The sequence below is a fragment of the Balaenoptera borealis genome, assembly GCF_965194805.1.
Source record: "Balaenoptera borealis genome assembly, chromosome: 1".
Classification (NCBI taxonomy): Eukaryota; Metazoa; Chordata; class Mammalia; order Artiodactyla; family Balaenopteridae; genus Balaenoptera; species Balaenoptera borealis.
The window spans coordinates 99,251,140-99,272,352 of NC_138860.1; the positions used below are offsets into that span (position 1 = coordinate 99,251,140).

General features: G+C 39.5%; 1 protein-coding gene across 7 annotated transcripts in view; it reads right to left on the minus strand.

Annotated features, from left to right (window-relative positions):
* EEIG2 (EEIG family member 2) overlaps positions 1-21,213 on the minus strand; it is a 121,752-nt gene that overhangs the window by 31,857 nt on the left and 68,682 nt on the right. For all 7 annotated transcript variants that reach the window (XR_014242473.1, XM_082384781.1, XM_082384776.1 and 4 more), the window contains exon 5: positions 19,279-19,325. Coding sequence is in view for 6 of the 7 variants with exons in the window: in XM_082384781.1 (XP_082240907.1) it covers positions 19,279-19,325 (47 nt within the window). In the remaining variant the exon portion in view is untranslated. The remainder of the gene's footprint in view (positions 1-19,278; positions 19,326-21,213) is intronic.

Below are 21,213 nucleotides of genomic sequence, written 5' to 3' on the forward strand. Positions count from 1 at the left end.
TAGTCAGGACATGGAAGCAACCTAAGTGTCCATCAACAGATGAATGGATAAAGAAGATGTGGCACATATATACAATGGAATATTACTCAGCCATAAAAAGAAACGAAATTGAGTTATTTGTAGTGAGGTGGATGGACCTAGAGACTGTCATAGAGAGTGAAGTAAGTCAGAAAGAGGAAAACAAATACCGAATGCTAACACATATATATGGAATCTACAAAAAAAAAAAAAAGGGTTCTGAAGAACCTAGGGGCAGGACAGGAATAAAGACGTAGACTTAGAGAATGGACCTGAGGACATGGGGAAGGGGAAGGGGAAGCTGGGACGAAGTGAGAGAGTGGCATGGACATATATACACTACCAAATGTAAAACAGATAGCTACTGGGAAGCAGCCACGTAGTACAGGGAGATCAGCTCGGTGCTTTGTGTCCACCTAGAGGGATGCAATAGGGAGGGTGGGAGGGAGATGTAAGAGGGAGGGGATATGGGGATATATGTATATATATAGCTGATTCACTTTGTTATATAGCAGAAACTAACACACCATTGTAAAGCAATTATACTCCAATAAAGATGTTAAAAAAATAAAATAAAGTGATAAAACCAAGATTACTCTACCCAGCAAGGATCTCATTCAGATTCGACAGAGAAATTAAAACCTTTACAGACAAGCAAAAGCTAAGAGAATTCAGCACCACCAAACCAGCTTTCCAACAAATGCTAAAGGAACTTCTCTAGGCAGGAAACACAAGAGAAGGAAAATACCTACAATAACAAACCTAAAACAATTAAGAAATGGATATAGGAACATACATATTGATAACTAACTTAAATGTAAATGGATTAAATCCTCCAACCAAAGACACAGGCTTGCTGAATGGATACAAAAACAAGACCCATATATATGCTGTCTAAAAGAGACCCACTTCAGACCTAGGGACACATACAGACTGAAAGTGAGGGGATGGAAAAAGATATTCTATGCAAATGGAAATCAAAAGAAAGCTGGAGGAGCAATTCTCATATCAAACAAAATAGACTTTAAAATAAAGACTATTACAAGAGACAAAGTAGAACACTACATAATGATCAAGGGATCAATCCAAGAAGAAGATATAACAATTGTAAATATTTATGCACCCAATATAGGAGCACCTCAATACAGAAGGCAAATGCTAACAGCCATAAAAGGGGAAATCGACAGTAACATAATAATAGTGGAAACTTTAACACCCCAATATCATCAATGGACAGAACATCAAAATGAAAATAAATAAGGAAACACAAGCTTTAAATGACACATTAAACAAGATGGACTTCATTGATATTTATAGGACATTCCATCCAAAAACAACAGAATACACTTTCTTCTCAAGTGCTCATGAACATCCTCCAGGATAGATTAAATCCTGGGTCACAAATCAACCCTCGGTAAATTTAAGAAAACTGAAATCATATCAAGTATCTTTTCCAACCACAACACTATGAGACTAGAGACTAGATATCAATTACAAGAAAAAAAAGTGTAAAATATTACAAACACATCGAGGCTAAATAATATGCTACCAAATAACCAAGAGATTACGGAAGAAATCAGAGGAAACCAAAAAATACCTAGAAACAAGTGACAATGAAAACATGACAACCCAAAACCTATGGGATGCAGCAAAAGCAGTCCTAAGAGGGAAATTAAGAGCAAAACAATCCTACTTCAAGAAACAACAAAAATCTCAAATAAACAACCTAACCTTACACCTAAAGCAATTAGAGAAAGAAGAACAAGAAAACTCCAATGTTAGCAGAAGGAAAGAAATCATAAAGATCAGATGAGAAATAAATGAAAAAGAAATGAAGGAAACAATAGCAAAGATCAATAAAACTAAAAGCTTGTTCTTTGAGAAGATAAACAAAAATAATAAACCATTAGCCAGACTCATCAAGAAAAAACGGGAGAAGACTCAAATCAATAGAACTAGAAATGAAAAAGAAGAAGTAACAACTCACACTGCAGAAATACAAAGGATCATGAGAGATTACTACAAGCAACTCTATGCCAATAAAATGGACAACCTGGAAGAAATGGACAAATTCTTAGAAAAGTACAACCTTCCGAGACTGAACCAGGAAGAAATAGAAAATATTAACAGACCAATCACAAGCACTGAAATTGAGACTGTGATTAAAAATCTTCCAGGAAACAAAAGCCCAGGACCAGACGGCTTCACAGGCGAATTCTATGAAACACTTAGAGAAGAGCTAACACCTATCCTTCTCAAACTCTTCCAAAATACAGCAGAGGGAGGAACAGTCCCAAACTCATTCTATGAGACCACGATCACCCTGATACCAAAACCAGACAAAGATGTCACAAAGAAAGAAAACTCCAGGCCAATATCACTGATGAACATAGATGCAAAAATCCTCAACAAAATACTAGCAAACAGAATCCAACAGCACATTAAAAGGATCATACCCCATGATCAAGTGGGGTTTATCCCAGGAATGCAAGGATTGTTCAATATATGCAGAGCAATCAATACACCATATTAACAAACTGAAGGATAAAAAACATATGATAATCTCAATTGATTCAGGAAAAGCTTTTGACAAAATTCAACACCCATTTATGATAAAAACTCTCCAGAAAGTAGGCATAGAGGGAACCTACCTCAACAAAATAAAGGCCATATATGACAAACCCACAGCCAACATTGTTCTCAATGGTGAAAAACTGAAACCATTTCATCTAAGATCAGAAACAAGACAAGGCTGCCCACTCTCACCCCTATTATTCAACATAGTTTTGGAAGTTTTGGCCATACCAATCAGAGAAGAAAAAGAAATAAAAGGAATCCAAATCGGAAAATAAGAAGTAAAACTGTCCCTGTTTGCAGATGACATAATACTATACATAGAGAATGCTGAAGATGATACCAGAAAACTACTAGAGTTAATCAATGAATTTGGTAAAGTAGCAGGATACAAAATTAATGCAAAGAAATCTCTTGCATTTCTATACATGAATGATGAAAAATCTGAAAGAGAAATTAAGGAAACACTCCCATTTACCATTGCAACAAAAAGAATAAAATACCTAGCAATAAACCTAAGGAGACAAAAGACCTGCATGTAGAAAACTATAAGATACTGATGAAAGAAATTAAAGATGATACAAACAGATGGAGAGATATACCATGTTCCTGGATTGGAAGAATAAACATTGTGAAAAACACTATACTACCCAAAGCAATCTACAGATTCAATGCAATCCCTATCAAACTACCAATGGCATTTTTCGTGAACTAGAACAAAAAATTGCACAATTTGTATGGAAATACTAAGGACCCCAAATAGCCAAAGCAATCCTGAGAAAGAAAAACGGAGCTGGAGGAATCAGGTTCCCTGATTTCAGACTATACTACAAAGCTAGAGTAATCAAGACAGTACGGTACTGGCACAAAAACAGAAATATAGATCAGTGGAACAGAATAGAAAGCCCAGAGATAAACCCACGCACATATGGTCACCTTATCTTTGATAAAGGAGGCAAGGATATACAATGGAGAAAAGACAACCTCTTCAATAAGTGGTGCTGGGAAAACTGGACAGCTAAATGTAAAAGAATGAAATTAGAACACTCCCTAACACCATATACAAAAATAAACTCAAAATGGATGAAAGACCTAAATGTAAGGCCAGACACTAGAAAACTCTTAGAGGAAAACATCGGCAGAACACTCTATGACATAAATCACAGAAAGATCCTTTTTGACCCACCTCCTAGAGTAATGGAAATAAAAACAAAAATAAACAACTGGGACCTAATACAACTTAAAAGCTTTTGCACAGCAAAGGAAAACATAAACAAGACGAAAAGACAACCCTCAGAATGGGAGAAAATATTTGTAAACGAAGCAACTGATAAAGGATTAATCTCCATAATATACAAGCAGCTTATGCAGCTCAATATCAAAAAAACAAATAACTCAATCCAAAAATGGGCAGAAGACCTAAATAGACATTTCTCCAAAGAAGATATACAGATTGCAAACAAACACATGAAAGGATGCTCAACATCACTAATCGTTAGAGAAATGCTAATGAAAACCACAATGAGGTATCACCTCACACCAATCAGAATGGCCATCATCAAAAAATCTACAAACAATAAATGCTGTAGAGGGTGTGGAGGAAAGGGAACCCTCTTGCACTGTTGGTGGGAATGTAAATTGATACAGCCACTATGGAGAAGAGTAGGGAGGTTCCTTAAAAAACTAAAAATAGAACTACCATATGACCCAGCAATCCCACTAGTGGGCATAATACCCTGAGAAAACCATAATTCAAAAAGAGACATGTACCACAATGTTCACTGCAGCACTATTTACAATAGCCAGGACATGGGAGCAACCCAAGTGTCCATCGACAGATGAATGGATAAAGATGTGGCACATATACACAATGGAATATTACTCAGCCGTAAAAAGGAACGAAACTGAACTACTTGTAGTGAGGTGGATGGACCTAGAGTCTGTCATACAGAGTGAAGTAAGGCAGAAAGAGAAAAACAAATACTGAATGCTAGCACATATATATGGAGTCTAAAAAAAAAAAAAAAGGTTCTGATGAACCTAGGGGCAGGACAAGTATAAAGATGCAGACTTAGAGAGTGGACCTGAGGATACAGGGAGGGGGAAGGGTAAGCTGGGACGAAGTGAGAGTGTAGCACTGACATATATACACTACCAAATGTAAAATAGATAGCTAGTGGGAAGCAGCCGCATAGCACAGGGAGATCAGCTCGGTGCTTTGTGACTACGTAGAGGGGTGGGATAGGGAGGGTGGGAGGGAAACACAAGAGGTAGGGGATATGGGGATATATGTATACATATAGCTGATTTACTTTGTTATACAGCAGAAACTAACACAACATTGTAAAGCAATTATACTCCAATAAAGATGTCAAAAAACAAAGAAACAAACAAACAGAAAAATGCTTCAGTAGCTTCCTATGGGATAAAGCTCAAACTCCTCAGAATGGCAATACAAGGCCCTTTGCAGTCTGGCCTAGACCTACCTCTTCAATTACCAAAATGCATATTTTTAAACAATGTCAAACAGCTTGGTGAAAAAACCTCCTGTATTCAATATTCTATAAGTAATACTAACATGTAAAGGAAATACAAAGAATGGAGTCTGTAGTCACAGTCACTAATCACTGATGGTGACGCATTCCTGCCTGTCTAAATTCTTATTTTTACTTTTTTGGCCATGCCGCATGGCTTGTGGGATCTTAGTTCTGCGACCAGGGATTGAACCCGGGGCCACGGCAGTGAAAGCGCCCAGTTCTAACCACTGGATGGCCAGGGAACCTCCCTAAATTCTTATCTTTTTCATGCCACTACCTTTTGTTTTTCCTTTCACAGCTGGCCTGATTACAGCGTCTCCAACCGTCAACCTCTTAGACCTGTTTTCCAACCCTTCAGAACTCCCCCTCTGTGGCCTCTTCCCTTTCTCCCTCTCCAGCAGTCTCCCGCTGGCTCCGCTCTTCCCTGTCCAGCCTGACTTCACAGCCATAACACTTTGAGCAATACCTTCAGTTTGGCGCTACTCATTCTGCAATCTCAAAAAATCTGAAGAACCCCAACCCTTGATAATTTCAGCCATCGGCACAAACTGATCTAACACTGGGGCAACTAAGCATTATGGAGAAAATTCATTAACCACAGGGACTGATATTAAGGCAAATTTAGAATCTAAAATCTTAGCAAATTTAGAATTTGAAATCTCCTAACAGCTATTAGGAAATATCTCCTAACAGCTATTAGGAGAAATCTCCTAATCTCCTAACAGCTATTAGGAGAAATCTCCTAATCTCCTAACAGCTATTAGGAGAAATCTCCTAATCTCCTAACAGCTATTAGGAGAAATCTCTTAATCTCCTAACAGCTATTAGGAGAAATCTCCTAATCTCCTAACAGCTATTAGGAGAAATTTCCCAATCTCCTAACAGCTATTAGGAGAAATCTCCTAATCTCCTAACAGCTATTAGGAGAAATCTTCTAACAGCTACTAGGAGAATTTCAAATTGTTGAATAAATAATCACTGAGTGCCTATCACGTGCCACTTTTTTATTCTATTATCCCTTTTGTTCTGAAAATGTTTTTATATCTCTTATCAGAAATTGTTTAATGTAGTTCAATTTCAGAATGAAAGGGATGGATTATTTTAATTTCATGTAATGTTAAGACTACGTGAAAAATGACCTCCTAAAATGACACTACTACCTACTTGGTATTTCATAAATATTCTCTCCATGCCCTGTAACAATGCTATAAACTTGTGCAAGCTGTTTTCTCTTCCTGGAATGTCTCTACCTACCTCCCCTGCTTAGTGATTTCCTATTCATCCTTTAAAACTTAGCTTAGTGTCGCCCCCTCAGTGAAGACTTTCTTGGCTTTCAAGGAAGAGTAAAGGACTCTCCTCTATGCCTCAATAACATCATATGTTGTGCCTCTGTCTCCCATATAAATAGTGAGTCCTTCAGAGCAGGGGGTTGGTCTTACTGAGTTTGGTAAATGTTAGCACATGGTAGGCGATCTATGCACATGTACTGAATGAGAGAATACTGGGGAGTTGGACAAATTAGTTCTGTAACCTCTGAGCCTCAATGTTCTCACACCACAGAGTTGTTTCAAGAATTAAATTGGGACACAGTAATATTCATTAAATCATTTTGACAAGTGGTAATTTCCTCCTTTCTAGAATATGAATGCTCCAGAGCCCTAGCTATTCAAGAGAGTATATCATCCCTAGATCTGCTTTACCACCAAATCATTAAATGCCAGTACATAGAATTCTCCTTCAAAATATCCTTTTCATAAGCATTAGTGGTTGGCTTTCTCTTCAGAGTCAGCTTCCTTCTTTTATGAGAGCTGGTGGATATTTGACAAATTGTAGAGAACTATAAAGCAGAGTTTAGGGCAAGTGGTTAGAGGCTGATTTACCAGCTGTCTTCTTCATAAGTACTGGCTTTAGCATAAAATTTGTGTTCCTGAAAAATTGTTCGATCTAAGTCACAGATCTTCTGTTCATAAAATATCAAAACTAGAATTTAACTCAGAGTGCTAAGAATCTGCTACACTCTTGTCTGTTTCTCTAGTAGGTTTTTGAAAACTTATATCATGAAAAATTAAAAGACAGACAAAAGCAGAGAGAATAGTACAATGACCCTCTCCAGCAGTTATTTACATCTTTGTCTTACAGACAAATACTCAGTCAAGTCCCTCAATTGCTCTGTGTCTTAGGGTCCTCATCAGTAAAAAGTGAACTTGCATTATACCCATACCTTAAAAACTGGCTTCATGAATCTCCCTTAGGGACTTCAGGGGTAGTAGGGTACTACACCTTTTTTCTCCCTCAATAGACAAATATTATATACAGGATTCATAATGTATTTGTGCAAAGGGATTCTGTGGCTAAATATTCTGGGAAAAAAAGTCACCAGGCTAGACAACTTCCAGCACTCTTTTCAGCTTTTAAGTACTGTGATTTTTTTTTTGGGCCACACCACTCGGCTTGCAGGATCTTAGCTCTCCGACCAGTGATCAAACCCGGGCCCTTGGCAGTGAAAGCATGGAGTTCTAACCACTGGACAGCCAGGGAATTCCCAAGTGCTGTGATTTTACATGTTTGATATACACTGAAATACAACCTGGTAAAAATAATTTACTTTTCACATCAGCAGTTCAAACATTTTTCTATTCAATCCATACTCAGTAAGTACATGGATGTGTTAGAGCTGTCCCTTTTCTACTGACAGTTGCACAATTTCAGATACTCAAAGAAAAGAGAAAACAAATATTGGGAGTTTGAATCTCCTGAGAAATACTTTCATGTATCTGGGGATTAGGTAAAGTTTGTTTATTCTAATGAGTTAGAAAAGTCTTTCTCTAGCCACCCCGCTGTGTGTGAATGGGTTGTGCTGGGGATTCTTAGCTCTGATGCGGGGGATTTGCTGATTCCTTTGAGCCCCCTGAGGAGAGGTGACATGGAGAGCAGATAATCAGCATGCAGCGCTGAGATGAGTTGCATATGGGATAGATTATAAAACTGCACAGGAGAGACCTTCAAGATGGCGGAGGAGTAAGACGTGGAGATCACCTTCCTCCCACAAATACATCAGAAATACATCTACATGTGGAACAACTCCTATAGAACACCTACTGAACGCTGGCAGAAGACCTCAGACTTCCCAAAAGGCAAGAAACTCCCCATGTACCTGGGTAGGGCAAAAAGGAAAAAGAAAAAACAGAGACAAAAGAATAGGGACGGGACCTGCACCAGTGCGAGGGAGCTCTGAAGGAGGAAAGGTTTCCACACACTAGGAAGCCCCTTCACGGGCGGAGACTGCGGGTGTTGGAGGGGGGAAGCTTCAGAGCCACAGAGGAGAGCGCAGCTGCAGGGGTGCAGAGGGCAGAGCGGAGAGATTGCCGCACGGAGGATCGGTGCCGACCAGCACTCACCAGCCTGATAGGCTTGTCTGCTCACCCACCGGGGCGGGCGGGGGCTGGGAGCTGAGGCTCGGGCTTCGGAGGTCAGATCCCAGGGAGAGGACTGGGGTTGGCTGCGTGAACACAGCCTGAAGGGGGCTAGTGCGCCACAGCTAGCCGGGAGGGAGTCCGGGAAAAAGTCTGGACCTGCAGAAGAGGCAAGAGACCACTGTTTCGGGGTGCGCGAGGAGGGGATTCAGAGCACTGCCTAAATGAGCTCTACAGATGGACGCGAGCCACGGCTATCAGCGTGGACACCAGAGACGGGCATGAGACGCTAAGGCTGCTGCTGCCGCCACCAAGAAGCCTGTGTGCGAGCACAGGTCACTCTCTACACCGCCCCTCCCGGGAGCCTGTGCAGCCTGCCACTGCCAGGGTCCCGTGATCCAGGGACAACTTTCCCAGGAGAACACATGGTGCACCTCAGGCTGGTGCAACATCATACTGGCCTCTGCAGCGCAGGCTTACCCCGCATTCCATACCCCTCCCTCCCCTCCGGCCTGAGGGAGCCAGAGCCCCCTAATCAGCTGCTCCTTTAACCCCATCCTGTCTGAGCGAAGAATAGACGCCCTCAGGTGACCTACACACAGAGGCGGGGCCAAATCCAAAGCTGAACCCCAGGAGCTGTACGAATAAAGAAGAGAAAGGGAAATCTCTCCCAGCAGCCTCAGGAGCAGAGGATTAAATCTCCACAATCAACTTGATGTACCCTGCATCTGTGGAATACCTGAATAGACAATGAATCATCCCAAAATTGAGGCGGTGGACTTTGGGAGCAACGATATATATATATTTTTTCCTTTTTCTCTTTTTCGGAGTGTGTATGTGTATGCTTCTTTGTGTGATTTTGTCTGTGTAGCTTTGCTTTTATCATTTGTCCTAGCGTTCTGTCTGTCCGTTTTTTTTTTTTTTTTTTTTTGGTCACCATATTGTGTATTTTTATTTTTTTCTTTTTGTAGTACCATGCAACCGACCTGAATACTAGTCACATGCTAAGAGTACTACTTTTGAGAAAATTCGGAATTACGGGTTTAATAGTAAATGTGACTGTTTTCTCTGTAGTATAGGTTTGGATGTAAGTCCTCCTTTCTTCTAGATTCCATTTTGGCTCTCTATAGTTTATCTTGTCTCTTCAGTTTTTCAGATGTCAGGGGAAATTATTTTCTTTTCTTTTTTTTTTTTCCACACACACACACTGTATTTTATTTTTACAAGAGATAAATAGACTGACACCAAGCATTGTAAATGGATGACCACAACAAAAGCAGAAATGATTGCAATTACCAAACACGAAACACACTCATACTATGTCATAATACTGACATTCAGTTCAGTAATCCTCCACCGTAACAGCTCCTTTACTTTGCAGTGACTTTTTTTTTTAAGTATAGTTTTTAGCGCTTGTTATCATTGGTGGATTTGTTTTTTGGTTTGGTTGCTCTCTTCTTTCTTTCATTTTATTCTTTATTTTTATTACTTTTTAATTATTTTTAAATAAATTTTTATCTTAATAGCTATTTGCTTTTTTTCTTTCTTTCTTTCTTTTTTTCTACCTTGTCTTCTGAGCCATGTGGCTGACAGGGTCTTGGTGCTCCGGTGGGTGTCTGCCCTGTGCCTCTGAGGTGGGAGCGCCGAGTTCAGGACATTGGTCCACCAGAGACCTCTCAGCTCCACGTAATATCAAATGGTGAAAGCTCTCCCAGAGATCTCCATCTCAATGCTAAGACCCAGCTCCACTCAACGGCCAGCAAGCTACAGTGCAGGACACCCTATGCCAAACAACCAGCAAGACAGGAACACAACCCCACCCATCAGCAGAGAGGCTGCCTAAAAGCATAATAAGGTAACAGACACCCCAAAAACACACCACTGGACGCGGTCCTGCCCACCAGAAAGACAAGATCCAGCCTTATCCACCAGAAAACAGGCACTAGTCCCCTCCCCCAGGAAGCCTACACAACCCACTGAACCAACCTTAGCCACTGGGGGCAGGCACCAAAAACAACGGGAACTACGAACCTGCAGCCTGTGAAAAGGAGACCCCAAACACAGTAAGTTAAGCAAAATGAGAGATAGAGAAACACACAGCAGGTGAAGGAGCAAGGTAAAAACCCACCAGACCAAACAAATGAAGAGGAAATAGGCAGTCTACCTGAGAAAGAATTCAGAGTAATGATAGTAAAGATGATATAAAATCTTGGAAACAGAATGGAGAAAATAGAAGAAACATTTACCAAGGACCTGGAAGAACTAAACAGCAAACAAACAATGATGAACAACAAAATAAATGAAATTAAAAATTCTCTAGAAGGAATCAATAGTAGAATAACTGAGGCAGATGAATGGATAAGTGACCTGGAAGATAAAATAGTGGAAATAACTACCACAGAGCAGAATAAAGAAAAGAGAATGAAAAGAATTGAGGACAGTCTCAGAGACCTCTGGGACAACATTAAACACACCAACATTTGAATTAAAGGGGTCTCAGAAGAAGAAGAGAAAAAGAAAGGGACTGAGAAAATATTTGAAGAGCTTATAGTTGAAAACTTCCCTAATATGGGAAAGGAAATAGTCAATCAAGTCCAGGAAGTGCAGAGAGTCCCATACAGGATAAATCCAAGGAGAATCACACAAGACACATATTAATCAAACTATCAAAAATTAAATACAAAGAAAAACTATTAAAAGCAGCAAGGGAAAAGCAACAAATAACATACAAGGGAATGCCCATAAGGTTAACAGCTAATCTTTCAGCATAAACTCTGCAAGCCAGAAGGGAATGGCAGGACATATTTAAAGTGATGAAAGGGAAAAACCTACAACTATGATTACTCTACACAGCAAGGATCTCATTCAGATTTGATGGAGAAATTAAAACCTTTACAGACAAGCAAAAGCTAAGAGAATTCAGCACCACCAAACCAGCTTTACAACAAATGCTAAAGGAACTTCTCTAGGCAGGAAACACAAGAGAAGGAAAAGACCCACAATAACAAACCCAAAACAATTAAGAAAATGGATATAGGAACATACATATTGATAACTACCTTAAATGTAAATGGATTAAATGCTCCAACCAAAAGACATAGACTGGCTGAATGGATACAAAAACAAGACCCATATATATGCTGTCTAAAAGAGACCCACTTCAGACCTAGGGACACATACAGACTGAAAGTGAGGGGATGGAAAAAGATATTCCATGCAAATGGAAATCAAAACAAAGCTGGAGTAGCAATTCTCATATCAGACAATATAGACTTTGAAATAAAGACAAGAGACAAAGAAGGACACTTAATAATGATCAAGGGATCAATACAAGGAGAAGATATTACAATTGTTAATATTTATGTACCCAACATGGGAGCACCTCAATACATAAGGCAAATGCTAACAGCCATAAAAGGGGAAATCGACAGTAACACAATAATATTAGGGGACTTTAACACCCCACTTTCACCAATGGACAGATCATCCAAAAGGAAAATAAATAAGGAAACGCAGCTTTAAATGACACATTAAACAAGATGGACTCCATTGATATTTATAGGACACTCCATCCAAAGACAACAGAATACACTTTCTTCTCAAGTGCTCATGGAACATTCTCCAGGACAGATCATATCTTGGGTCACAAATCAAGCCTTGGTAAATTTAAGAAAATTGAAATGGTATCAAGTATCTTTCCCGACCACAACGCTATGAGACTAGATATCAGTTACAGTAAAAAATCTGTAAAAAATACAAACACATGGAGGCTAAACAATACACTACTAAATAACCAAGAGATCACTGAAGAAATCAAAGAGGAAATCAAAAAATACCTACAAACAAATGACAATGAAAACAAGACGACCCAAAACCTATGGGATGCAGCAAAAGAAGTTCTAAGAGGGGAGTTTATAGCAATACAATCCTACCTCAAGAAACAAGAAACACCTCAAATAAACAACCTAACCTTACATCTAAAGCAATCAGAGAAAGAAGAACAAGAAAACCCCAAAGTTAGCAGAAGGAAAGAAATCATAAAGATCGGATGAGAAATAAATGAAAAAGAAATGAAGGAAACAATAGCAAATATCAGTAAAACTAAAAGGTGGTTCTCTGAGAAGGTAAACAAAATTGATAAACCATTAGCCAGACTCATCCAGAAAAACAGGGAGAAGACTCAAATCAACAGAACTAGAAATGAAAAAGGAGGAGTAACAACTGACACTGCAGAAATACAAAGGATCATGAGAGATTACTACAAGCAACTATCTGCCAGTAAAATGGACAACCTGGAAGAAATGGACAAACTCTTAGAAAAGTACAACCTTCCGAGACTGAACCAGGAAGAAATAGAAAATATAAACAGACCAATCACAAGCACTGAAGTTGAAACTGTGATTAAAAATCTTCGAAGAAACAAAAGCCCAGGACCAGATGGCTTCACAGGCAATTTCTATCAAACATTTAGGGAAGAGCTAATGCTTATCCTTCTCAAATTCTTCCAAAATACAGCAGAGGAAGGAACACTCTCAAACTCATTCTACAAGGCCACCATCACCCTGATACCAAAACCAGACAAAGATGTCAGAAAAAAAGAAAACTCCAGGCCAATATCTCTGATGAACTTAGATGTAAAAATCCTCAACAAAATACTAGCAAACAGAATCCAACAGCACATGAAAAGGATCATAAACCATGAACAAGTGGTGTTTATCCCAGGAATGCAAGAATTGTTCAATATACTCAAATCAATCAATGTGATAAACCATATTAATAAATTGAAGGAGAAAACCATATGATCATCTCAATAGATGCAGAAAAAGCTTTTGACAACATTCAAAATCCATTTATGATGAAAAACCACCAGAAAGTAGGCAAAGAGGGAACCTACCTCAACATAATAAAGGCCATATACTACAAACCCACAGCCAACGTCGTTCTCAATGGTGAAAAACTGAAACCATTTCCTCTAAGATCAGGAACAAGACAGGGTTGCCGACTCTCACCACTATTATTCAACATAGTTTTGGAAGTTTTAGCCACAGCAATCAGAGAAGAAAAAGAAATAAAAGGAATCCAAATCGGAAAAGAAGAAGTAAAGCTGTCACTGTTTGCAGATGACATGATACTATACATAGAGAATCCTAAAGATGCTACCAGAAAACTACTAGAGCTAATCAATGAATTTGGTAAAGTAGCAGGATACAAAATTAATGCACAGAAATCTCTTGTATTCCTATACACTAATGATGAAAAATCTGAAAGAGAAATTAAGGAAACACTCCCATTTACCATTGCAACAAAAAGAATAAAATACCTAGGAATAAACCTACCTAAGGAGACAAAAGACCTGTATGCAGAAAACTATAAGACACTGATGAAAGAAATTAAAGATGATTCAAATAGGTGGAGAGATATACCATGTTCTTGGATTGGAAGAATCAACATTGTGAAAATGACTGTACTACCCAAAGCAATCTACAGATTCAATGCAATCCCTATCAAACTACCACTGGCATTTTTCACAGAACTAGAACAAAAAATTTCACAATTTGTATGGAAACACAAAAGCCCCCGAATAGCCAAGGCAATCTTGAGAAAGAAAAATGGAACTGGAGGAATCAGGCTCCCACACTTCAGACTATACCACAAAGCTACAGTCGTCAAGACAGTATGGTACTGGCACAAAAACAGAAATTCAGATCAGTGGAACAGCATAGAAAGCCCAGAGATAAACCCACGCACATATGGTCACCTTATCTTTGATAAAGGAGGCAAGGATATACAGTGGAGAAAAGACAGCCTCTCCAATAAGTGGTGCTGGGAAAACTGGACAGCTACATGTAAAGAATGAAATTAGAACACTCCCTAACACCATACACAAAAATAAACTCAAAATGGATTAAAGACCTAAATGTAAGGCCAGACACTATAAAACTCTTAGAGGAAAACATAGGCAGAACACTCTATGACATAAATCACAGCAAGATCCTTTTTGACCTATCTCCTAGAGAAATGGAAATAAAAACAAAAATAAACAAATGGGACCTAAGGAAACTTAAATGCTTTTGCACAGCAAAGGAAACCATAAACAAGATGAAAAGACAACCCTCAGAATGGGAGAAAATATTTGCAAATGAAGCAAATGACAAAGGATTTATCTCCAAAATATACAAGCAGCTCATGCAGCTCAATATCAAAAAAACTAACAACCCAATCCAAAACTGGGCAGACGACCTAAATAGCCATTTCTCCAAGGAATATATACAGATTACCAACAAACACATGAAAGGATGCTCAACATCACTAATCGTTAGAGAAATGCAAATCAAAACTACAATGAGGTATCACCTCACACCAGTCAGAATGGCCATCATTAAAAATATCTACAAACAATAAATGCTGGAGAGGGTGTGGAGAAGACGGAACCCTCCTGCACTGTTGGTGGGAATGTAAATTGATACAGCCCCTATGGAGAATAGTATGGAGGTTCCTTAAAAAACTAAAAATAGAACTGCCATAGGACCCAGCAATCCCACTACTGGGCATGTACCCTGAGAAAACCATAATTCAAAAAGAGTCATGTACCATAATGTTCATTGCAGCTCTATTTACAATAGACAGGATTTGGAAGCAACCTGTGTCCATCTACAGATGAATGGATAAAGAAGATGTAGCACATATATAGAATGGAATATTACTCAGTCATAAAAAGAAACAAAATTGAGTTATTTGTAGTGAGGTGGATGGACCTAGAGTCTGTCATACAGAGTGAAGTAAGTCAGAAAGAGAAAAACAAATACCGTATGCTAACACATATATATGGAATCTAAAAAAAGAAAATGGTTCTGAAGAACCTAGGGGCAGGACAGGAATAAAGACGCAGACGTAGAGAATGGACTCGAGGGCACGGGGAGGGGGAAGGGTAAGCTGGGATGAAGTGAGAGCGTGGCATGGACATATATATACTACCAAATGTAAAATAGATAGCTAGTCGGAAGCACCCACATAGCACAGGGAGATCAGCTTGGTGCTTTGTGACTGCCTAGAGGGGTGGGATAGGGAAGGTGAGAGGGAGACGCAAGAGGGAGGAGATATGGGGATATATGTATATGTATAGCTGATTCACTTTGTTATAAAGCAGAAACTAACACACCATTGTAAAGCAATTATACTCCAATAAAGATGTTTAAAAAAAAGCCCCAAAAACGGCACAGTCCAAAAGGAAAGGAAGGGGTGGGTAATGTTATATGAAGATGTGCTGATATATATGCATGTCTAGGAAAGGAGAAGGCTAACATGTGATATCCTGTTTGTTAAAAGTAATAAAAATAGCAAAGTTTACAAAAAAAAAAAGTCTTTCTCTATAACTATAATCTCTAGATTATCAGAATTACATTTGTGGAGATAGTACAGGACATAAGATAATCTACTTTTTGAGCTCTTCAGTATTTGAGTTTCACAGATAGAGAGATAAAATGGCAGAGAAAGGGTCAGAAAGGGAACATTCATAAAAAGCTCCTAAGAAGGAATGATGAATACATTTTCTTCTACTAAATTTTAATGCTCATTTTCTCATTTCACCCTAAACTGATTCCACTAGGAAAATATATTTTTACCTAAGAAACCAAAAATTGTTTACTCTCAAAAGAGCAGGAAATAAAGAAAGAAGCCAGGAAATTATGGTTTGAGAGAAAGCAGCACAGGAAGGCTAAGTTTTATGAAAATGCATAATTTTAATCAAGAATTGATTTGTGTTAAATATATATATATTTTCATCTTTATAAAGTAGTACGTAAATAGAGAACTACATGGATGTTGCTACGTGGAAGTTGATGCATAGGGAATGAATTGTTTTCTTTTCTAGATGTATTTTTTTCTCAGATATTTAAATGATATCTGATTAACTATTTTTTTGGTATAAATTTATTTATTTATTTATTTTTGTCTGCGTTGGGTCTTTGTTGCTGTGCGTGGGCTTTCTCTAGTTGTGGTGAGCGGGGGCTACTCTTCTTTGCAGAGCGCGGGCTTCTCATTGCTGTGGCTTCTCTTGTTGCGGAGCACAGGCTCTAGGCTCCTGGGCTTCAGTAGTTGTGGCACACGGGCTCAGTAGTTGTGGTGCACGGGCTCTAGAGCACAGGCTCAGTAGTTGTGGTGCACGGGCTTAGTTGCTCCACGGCATGTGGGATCTTCCTGGACCAGGGATCTAACCCATGTCCCCTGCACTGGCAGGCGGATTCTTAACCAACTGTGCCAACAGGGAAGTCCCTAACTTTCATTTTTAACTATTAAGTGTCTTCAAGATTGCTGACAGGCATCCTACTGCCTTTTCCCATTCAGCTCACTCTCTTGCTCTCTGAGAAGACTTTTACACATTTTTTCTTCTTTGCTCAAACCCCCACCTCCATCTTTCCCATCCTCGCTCTTCAATGATTACCTCGTTTCCTGTATCACTAAGAAAAGGAGCAATTTGAAAATAACTTCTATGTTTCCCTTCTCATATATATGCATCTGTATCCACACTCTCTGCCTTCATCCCTCTTGACAATCCAAGGACACTGTTCTAGCAATTGGTCCTTTTGTCTTCTGCACCACATTTCTCCTTGTCTCCTGGACCATTCATATCAGGATACAAGTATGCTGTGCTATCTCCCATCTTAAAAAAAAAAAAAAGATAAAAAGCTACCCTTAACCCCACATCCTCTTTTTATTTAGGACCCCGTTTTTCTGTTCCTTTTTTGTAGCAAAATTCCTCATAAGAATTGTTTATACTCACTGTCTCCAATTTTTCTCCTCCAAAACTTTCTTTATCCCACTCCAATGTGGCCGTACTCTAAAAGCATCCACCAGTGCTTGTCAGAGTCACCAATGGTCTCTATACTGCAAAATCCACAGATCAATTCTCAGCCCACGTCTTCCGTGACCTAATTCCATAGTGTGTGACACAGCTGATTACTCCGTCCTTTTTGAAACACACTCTTTACCTGGTTTCAGGACAGTAGTCTCCTTTGGTTCCTTCCTCCTATCTCACTGGTTGCTCCTTTGCTGGTTCTTCCCTATCTCACCAACCTCTAACATGCAGGAGTGTCCCACACCTCAGTCTGTGGTCCTTTTCTTTATTTATACTCATTCCCTGTAGGTCATTTAATGAAAGCTCACGGCTTTAACCAGTACCTATGTGCTGATGATGTCATGATTTCCAAATTTATATCTCCAGTCTGGGCCTCCCCACTGAACCCTATAGTGATATATCCAGCTGCCTACTCAAAATGCCTGGCTGGATGTTAAATAGGCATCTCAAACTTAACATGTCTGATACCCAAGCTCCCAACCTGTTCCTCTTGTAGGCTCTCTCATTTCAATAAATTTACACCATTCTTTACTCAGGCCCAAAACCTTGGATTACAAAACAGCCTCCTAACTCATCTACCTATTTCTGCCCTTGGCCCCTTCACTGCTCCCACAAATTGTCTATTCTCTACCTAGCAGCCAGAAGTTTGATAATTTTACATTTTACTCCTCTGTTTTAAACCCTCCAGTAGCATGTTTTTTTGTTTTTTTTTTTGGCTGCGCCGTGTGGCACGCAGGATCTTAGTTCCCTGACCTGGGATCGAAGCCGGGCCCCAGCAGTGGAAGCATGGAGTCCTAACCACTGGACTGTCAGGGAATTCCCAACACTCCAGTAGCTTTTTATCTCACTCAGATTATAAGTGGCCTATGAGACTATTACTATAATGGCCTACAAGATCCTTTATCATCTGGTCTCATCTCTTATCACCCTCCTCCTCACCCACTCTGCTCTAGACACACTGGTCTCCTGGCAGTTACTTGAACATGCCAAACACCCACCTCTCTCAAGGCCTTTATCCTTGTTACCGCTGTCTCAAATGCTCTTTCCCCAAATAACTGCATGGCTTGCTTCCTACCTCCCTCAGGTCTCTGCTCAAATATCACCTTTACCAGGAAGGACTTCCTCGACTATATAAAATAGCAACACTTCTCGCACCATGCCTCTCCTACCCTGCTTTATTTTTCTCCAAAGCATTCATAACTATCTTTATAGTATATATTTACTTGTTAGCTTGTTGTTTGTTTTCCTCTTAAGAGTACAAACTCCAAGATGTCACGGACTTGATCTATTTTTTTCACTGCTGTTTCTCTAGTGCAGCGGTCCCCAACCTTTTTGGCACCAGGGATCTGTTTCCTGGAAGACAATTTTTCCATGGACGGGGGTGGGAGGGTGGGGGGTTCAGGCGGTAATGCGAGTGATGGGGAGCGGCAGATGAAGTTTCGCTGGCTTGTCCATCACTCACCTCCTGCTGTGCGGCCCAGTTCCTAACAGGCTGCTGACCGGTACCGGTCCGCGGCCTGGGGGTTGGGGACCCCTGCTCTAGTGTCTATAGATTAGGGCCTAGCACATGGCACTTAATAGGTATTTATTGAAGAAATGACAAATCCACAGAGATCAAATTAAAAAGTTAAATTTGTATAATTTCACCCAAAACCTGAAGATGACAAAAGACCCATGGCTTAAATAATTTAGAGCATGGAGAGTTTGTTTGGTAATAAGTAATAGTAACTTCTGTGAGGGTCAGGTCAGTCTCCTAAAAGAGGAACTATTCCTTCACTGGTATTAGCCTACAAACACTACATAATATGAATGTGAACATTTAAACAAATAAATCACTATTAAACTTTCAGACAAATAACTCATTTACTGAGCATCAACTTACGTTTTAAAACATGGGTCACCAGACATCAGTTGCATACTGATTAAAACCTAAACATAAGAAAAAGAAATACTGTAATTATAAAAATCTTGAGAGGAGAAGCCACATTCTGCTAATCTATGAACCTTCCACATCACCTAGTCCAGTATTTCCTATTTATAAATAAAATGATTACTGAATTGGGTTATATCCAATATTGAATTGCTGCTTTATACAGACATAGGTTAAAAATCATTTTTAACATTAACAACTTTGTCACTGCAAAAATAAGAGTGGAAAAGATGGAAACAAAAAGCAAGGGCTTCACCAGTAACAATCTTCTGGGTGTGTGCTGTTCTGGTCTATTTTATCTGTCTTTCCTCCCAGACTCCTGTGGTGTTTAAGTGTCTGGAATGTTTTCCTCCAACATGTTTGCCATAATGATGCTTTCAGGGGTGCCTGCTGGTGGCCTGTAAGAGTAGAATGCTTCTGGCCTTTGCTCTAGCTTTGGACCAGAATGAATGAATGAATTTATTTTTTTAATCATTCATGATTTTATTCATTCATGAAGCAATTATAATATTTTGTAAAGATCAGGCTTAGAAATATCTGATCTTCCTGACACCCCGAGCTATTCAAGACCTTTCACCCACAGTAAGAGGCATTTTCCTCTAGAGGATCTCTATATGTGTTTATCCTGAAGACTAAATGCTTAATGCAAGTCTCCACATACCTATTAGCAGCATCTGAAATATGAAATGCACAGGGTTATCTATGCAGTTCCCCATTCTAAGAAGCTAAAGAATAAAAGGACTCAATATTTGGAGAAATGTGAACTCTCAAACACTCTGCTAATGGGAATGTAAAATCTTTCAGCCACTTGAAAACCAGTCAGGTAGCTCTGCAAAAGGTTAAAAGCAGAGTTACTATGTGACCCAAGAATTCTGCTCCAAGAGTACTTACTCTTGGATACATGCCCAAGAGAAAAGAAAATATATGCCCACAATGAAACTTGTATATGAATGTCCATAGCAGCATTGTTCATAATAGCTAAAAAGTGAAAACAACAAGCCAAATGACCATTAACTGAGGAATAAATAAAATGTGGTATAGCCATACAATGGAATATTATTTAGCCACAAAAAGGAGTGTAGTACTGACACATGCTACACCATGGATGAACCTTGAAAACATTATGCTAAGTTTAGAGAAGCCAGACACAAAACATTACATATTCTATAATCCCATTTATATGAAATGTTCGGAATAGGTAAATCCATAGACAGAGAGTAGATTAGTGGTTGCTTAGGCTGGGGGGAAGGGAGGAGAGTTGGGGGAAAGTGGGAAGTGACTGCTATCGGGCACATACGAGGTTTCTTTTTTGGGGTGATGAAGATGTTCTAAAATTGATTACGGCAATAGTCGGACACACCTATGAATATACTAAAAACCATTCCACTGTGTACTTTAACTGAGTGAAATGTATGGTAAGTGAATCATAGCTCAATAAAGCTATAAAAATTTAGAAGTACTCAATGTCCTTCTCTACCTACCAAATGGATCAGCTTCTCTCTCAAGGTACTTACTATGTGACTTTAACTAATGTTCTTGCCACCTTCTAGAAAGAAGGAGTTAGCATCTGTAGAACATCCACCCTGCCCCAGAGTATACTAGGCTCTGTGAGGATACTACTGCAAACACATTCTGGGAAACCTACCAGGCCAAGACCTTTTAGAGAAGGTCTCTGGAAACAGCCTCCCCCGCCTCCCAGATTCTGCTGACGTCATCGCAAGCCAATGCCACTTAGCAGCTGAAGTTCTAGGGAGGGCAGGGAAGCCGTGAGTAAGCACAGGAAGTTGGTCTACAGACAGAATGATAATGCAGAGAGCCAAGAACAGTCCCTGAGAGGCCTAGAAAGCTCCTTTAGTTCCTGGGAGTTCAGGTCTGGTTGTAACTTCC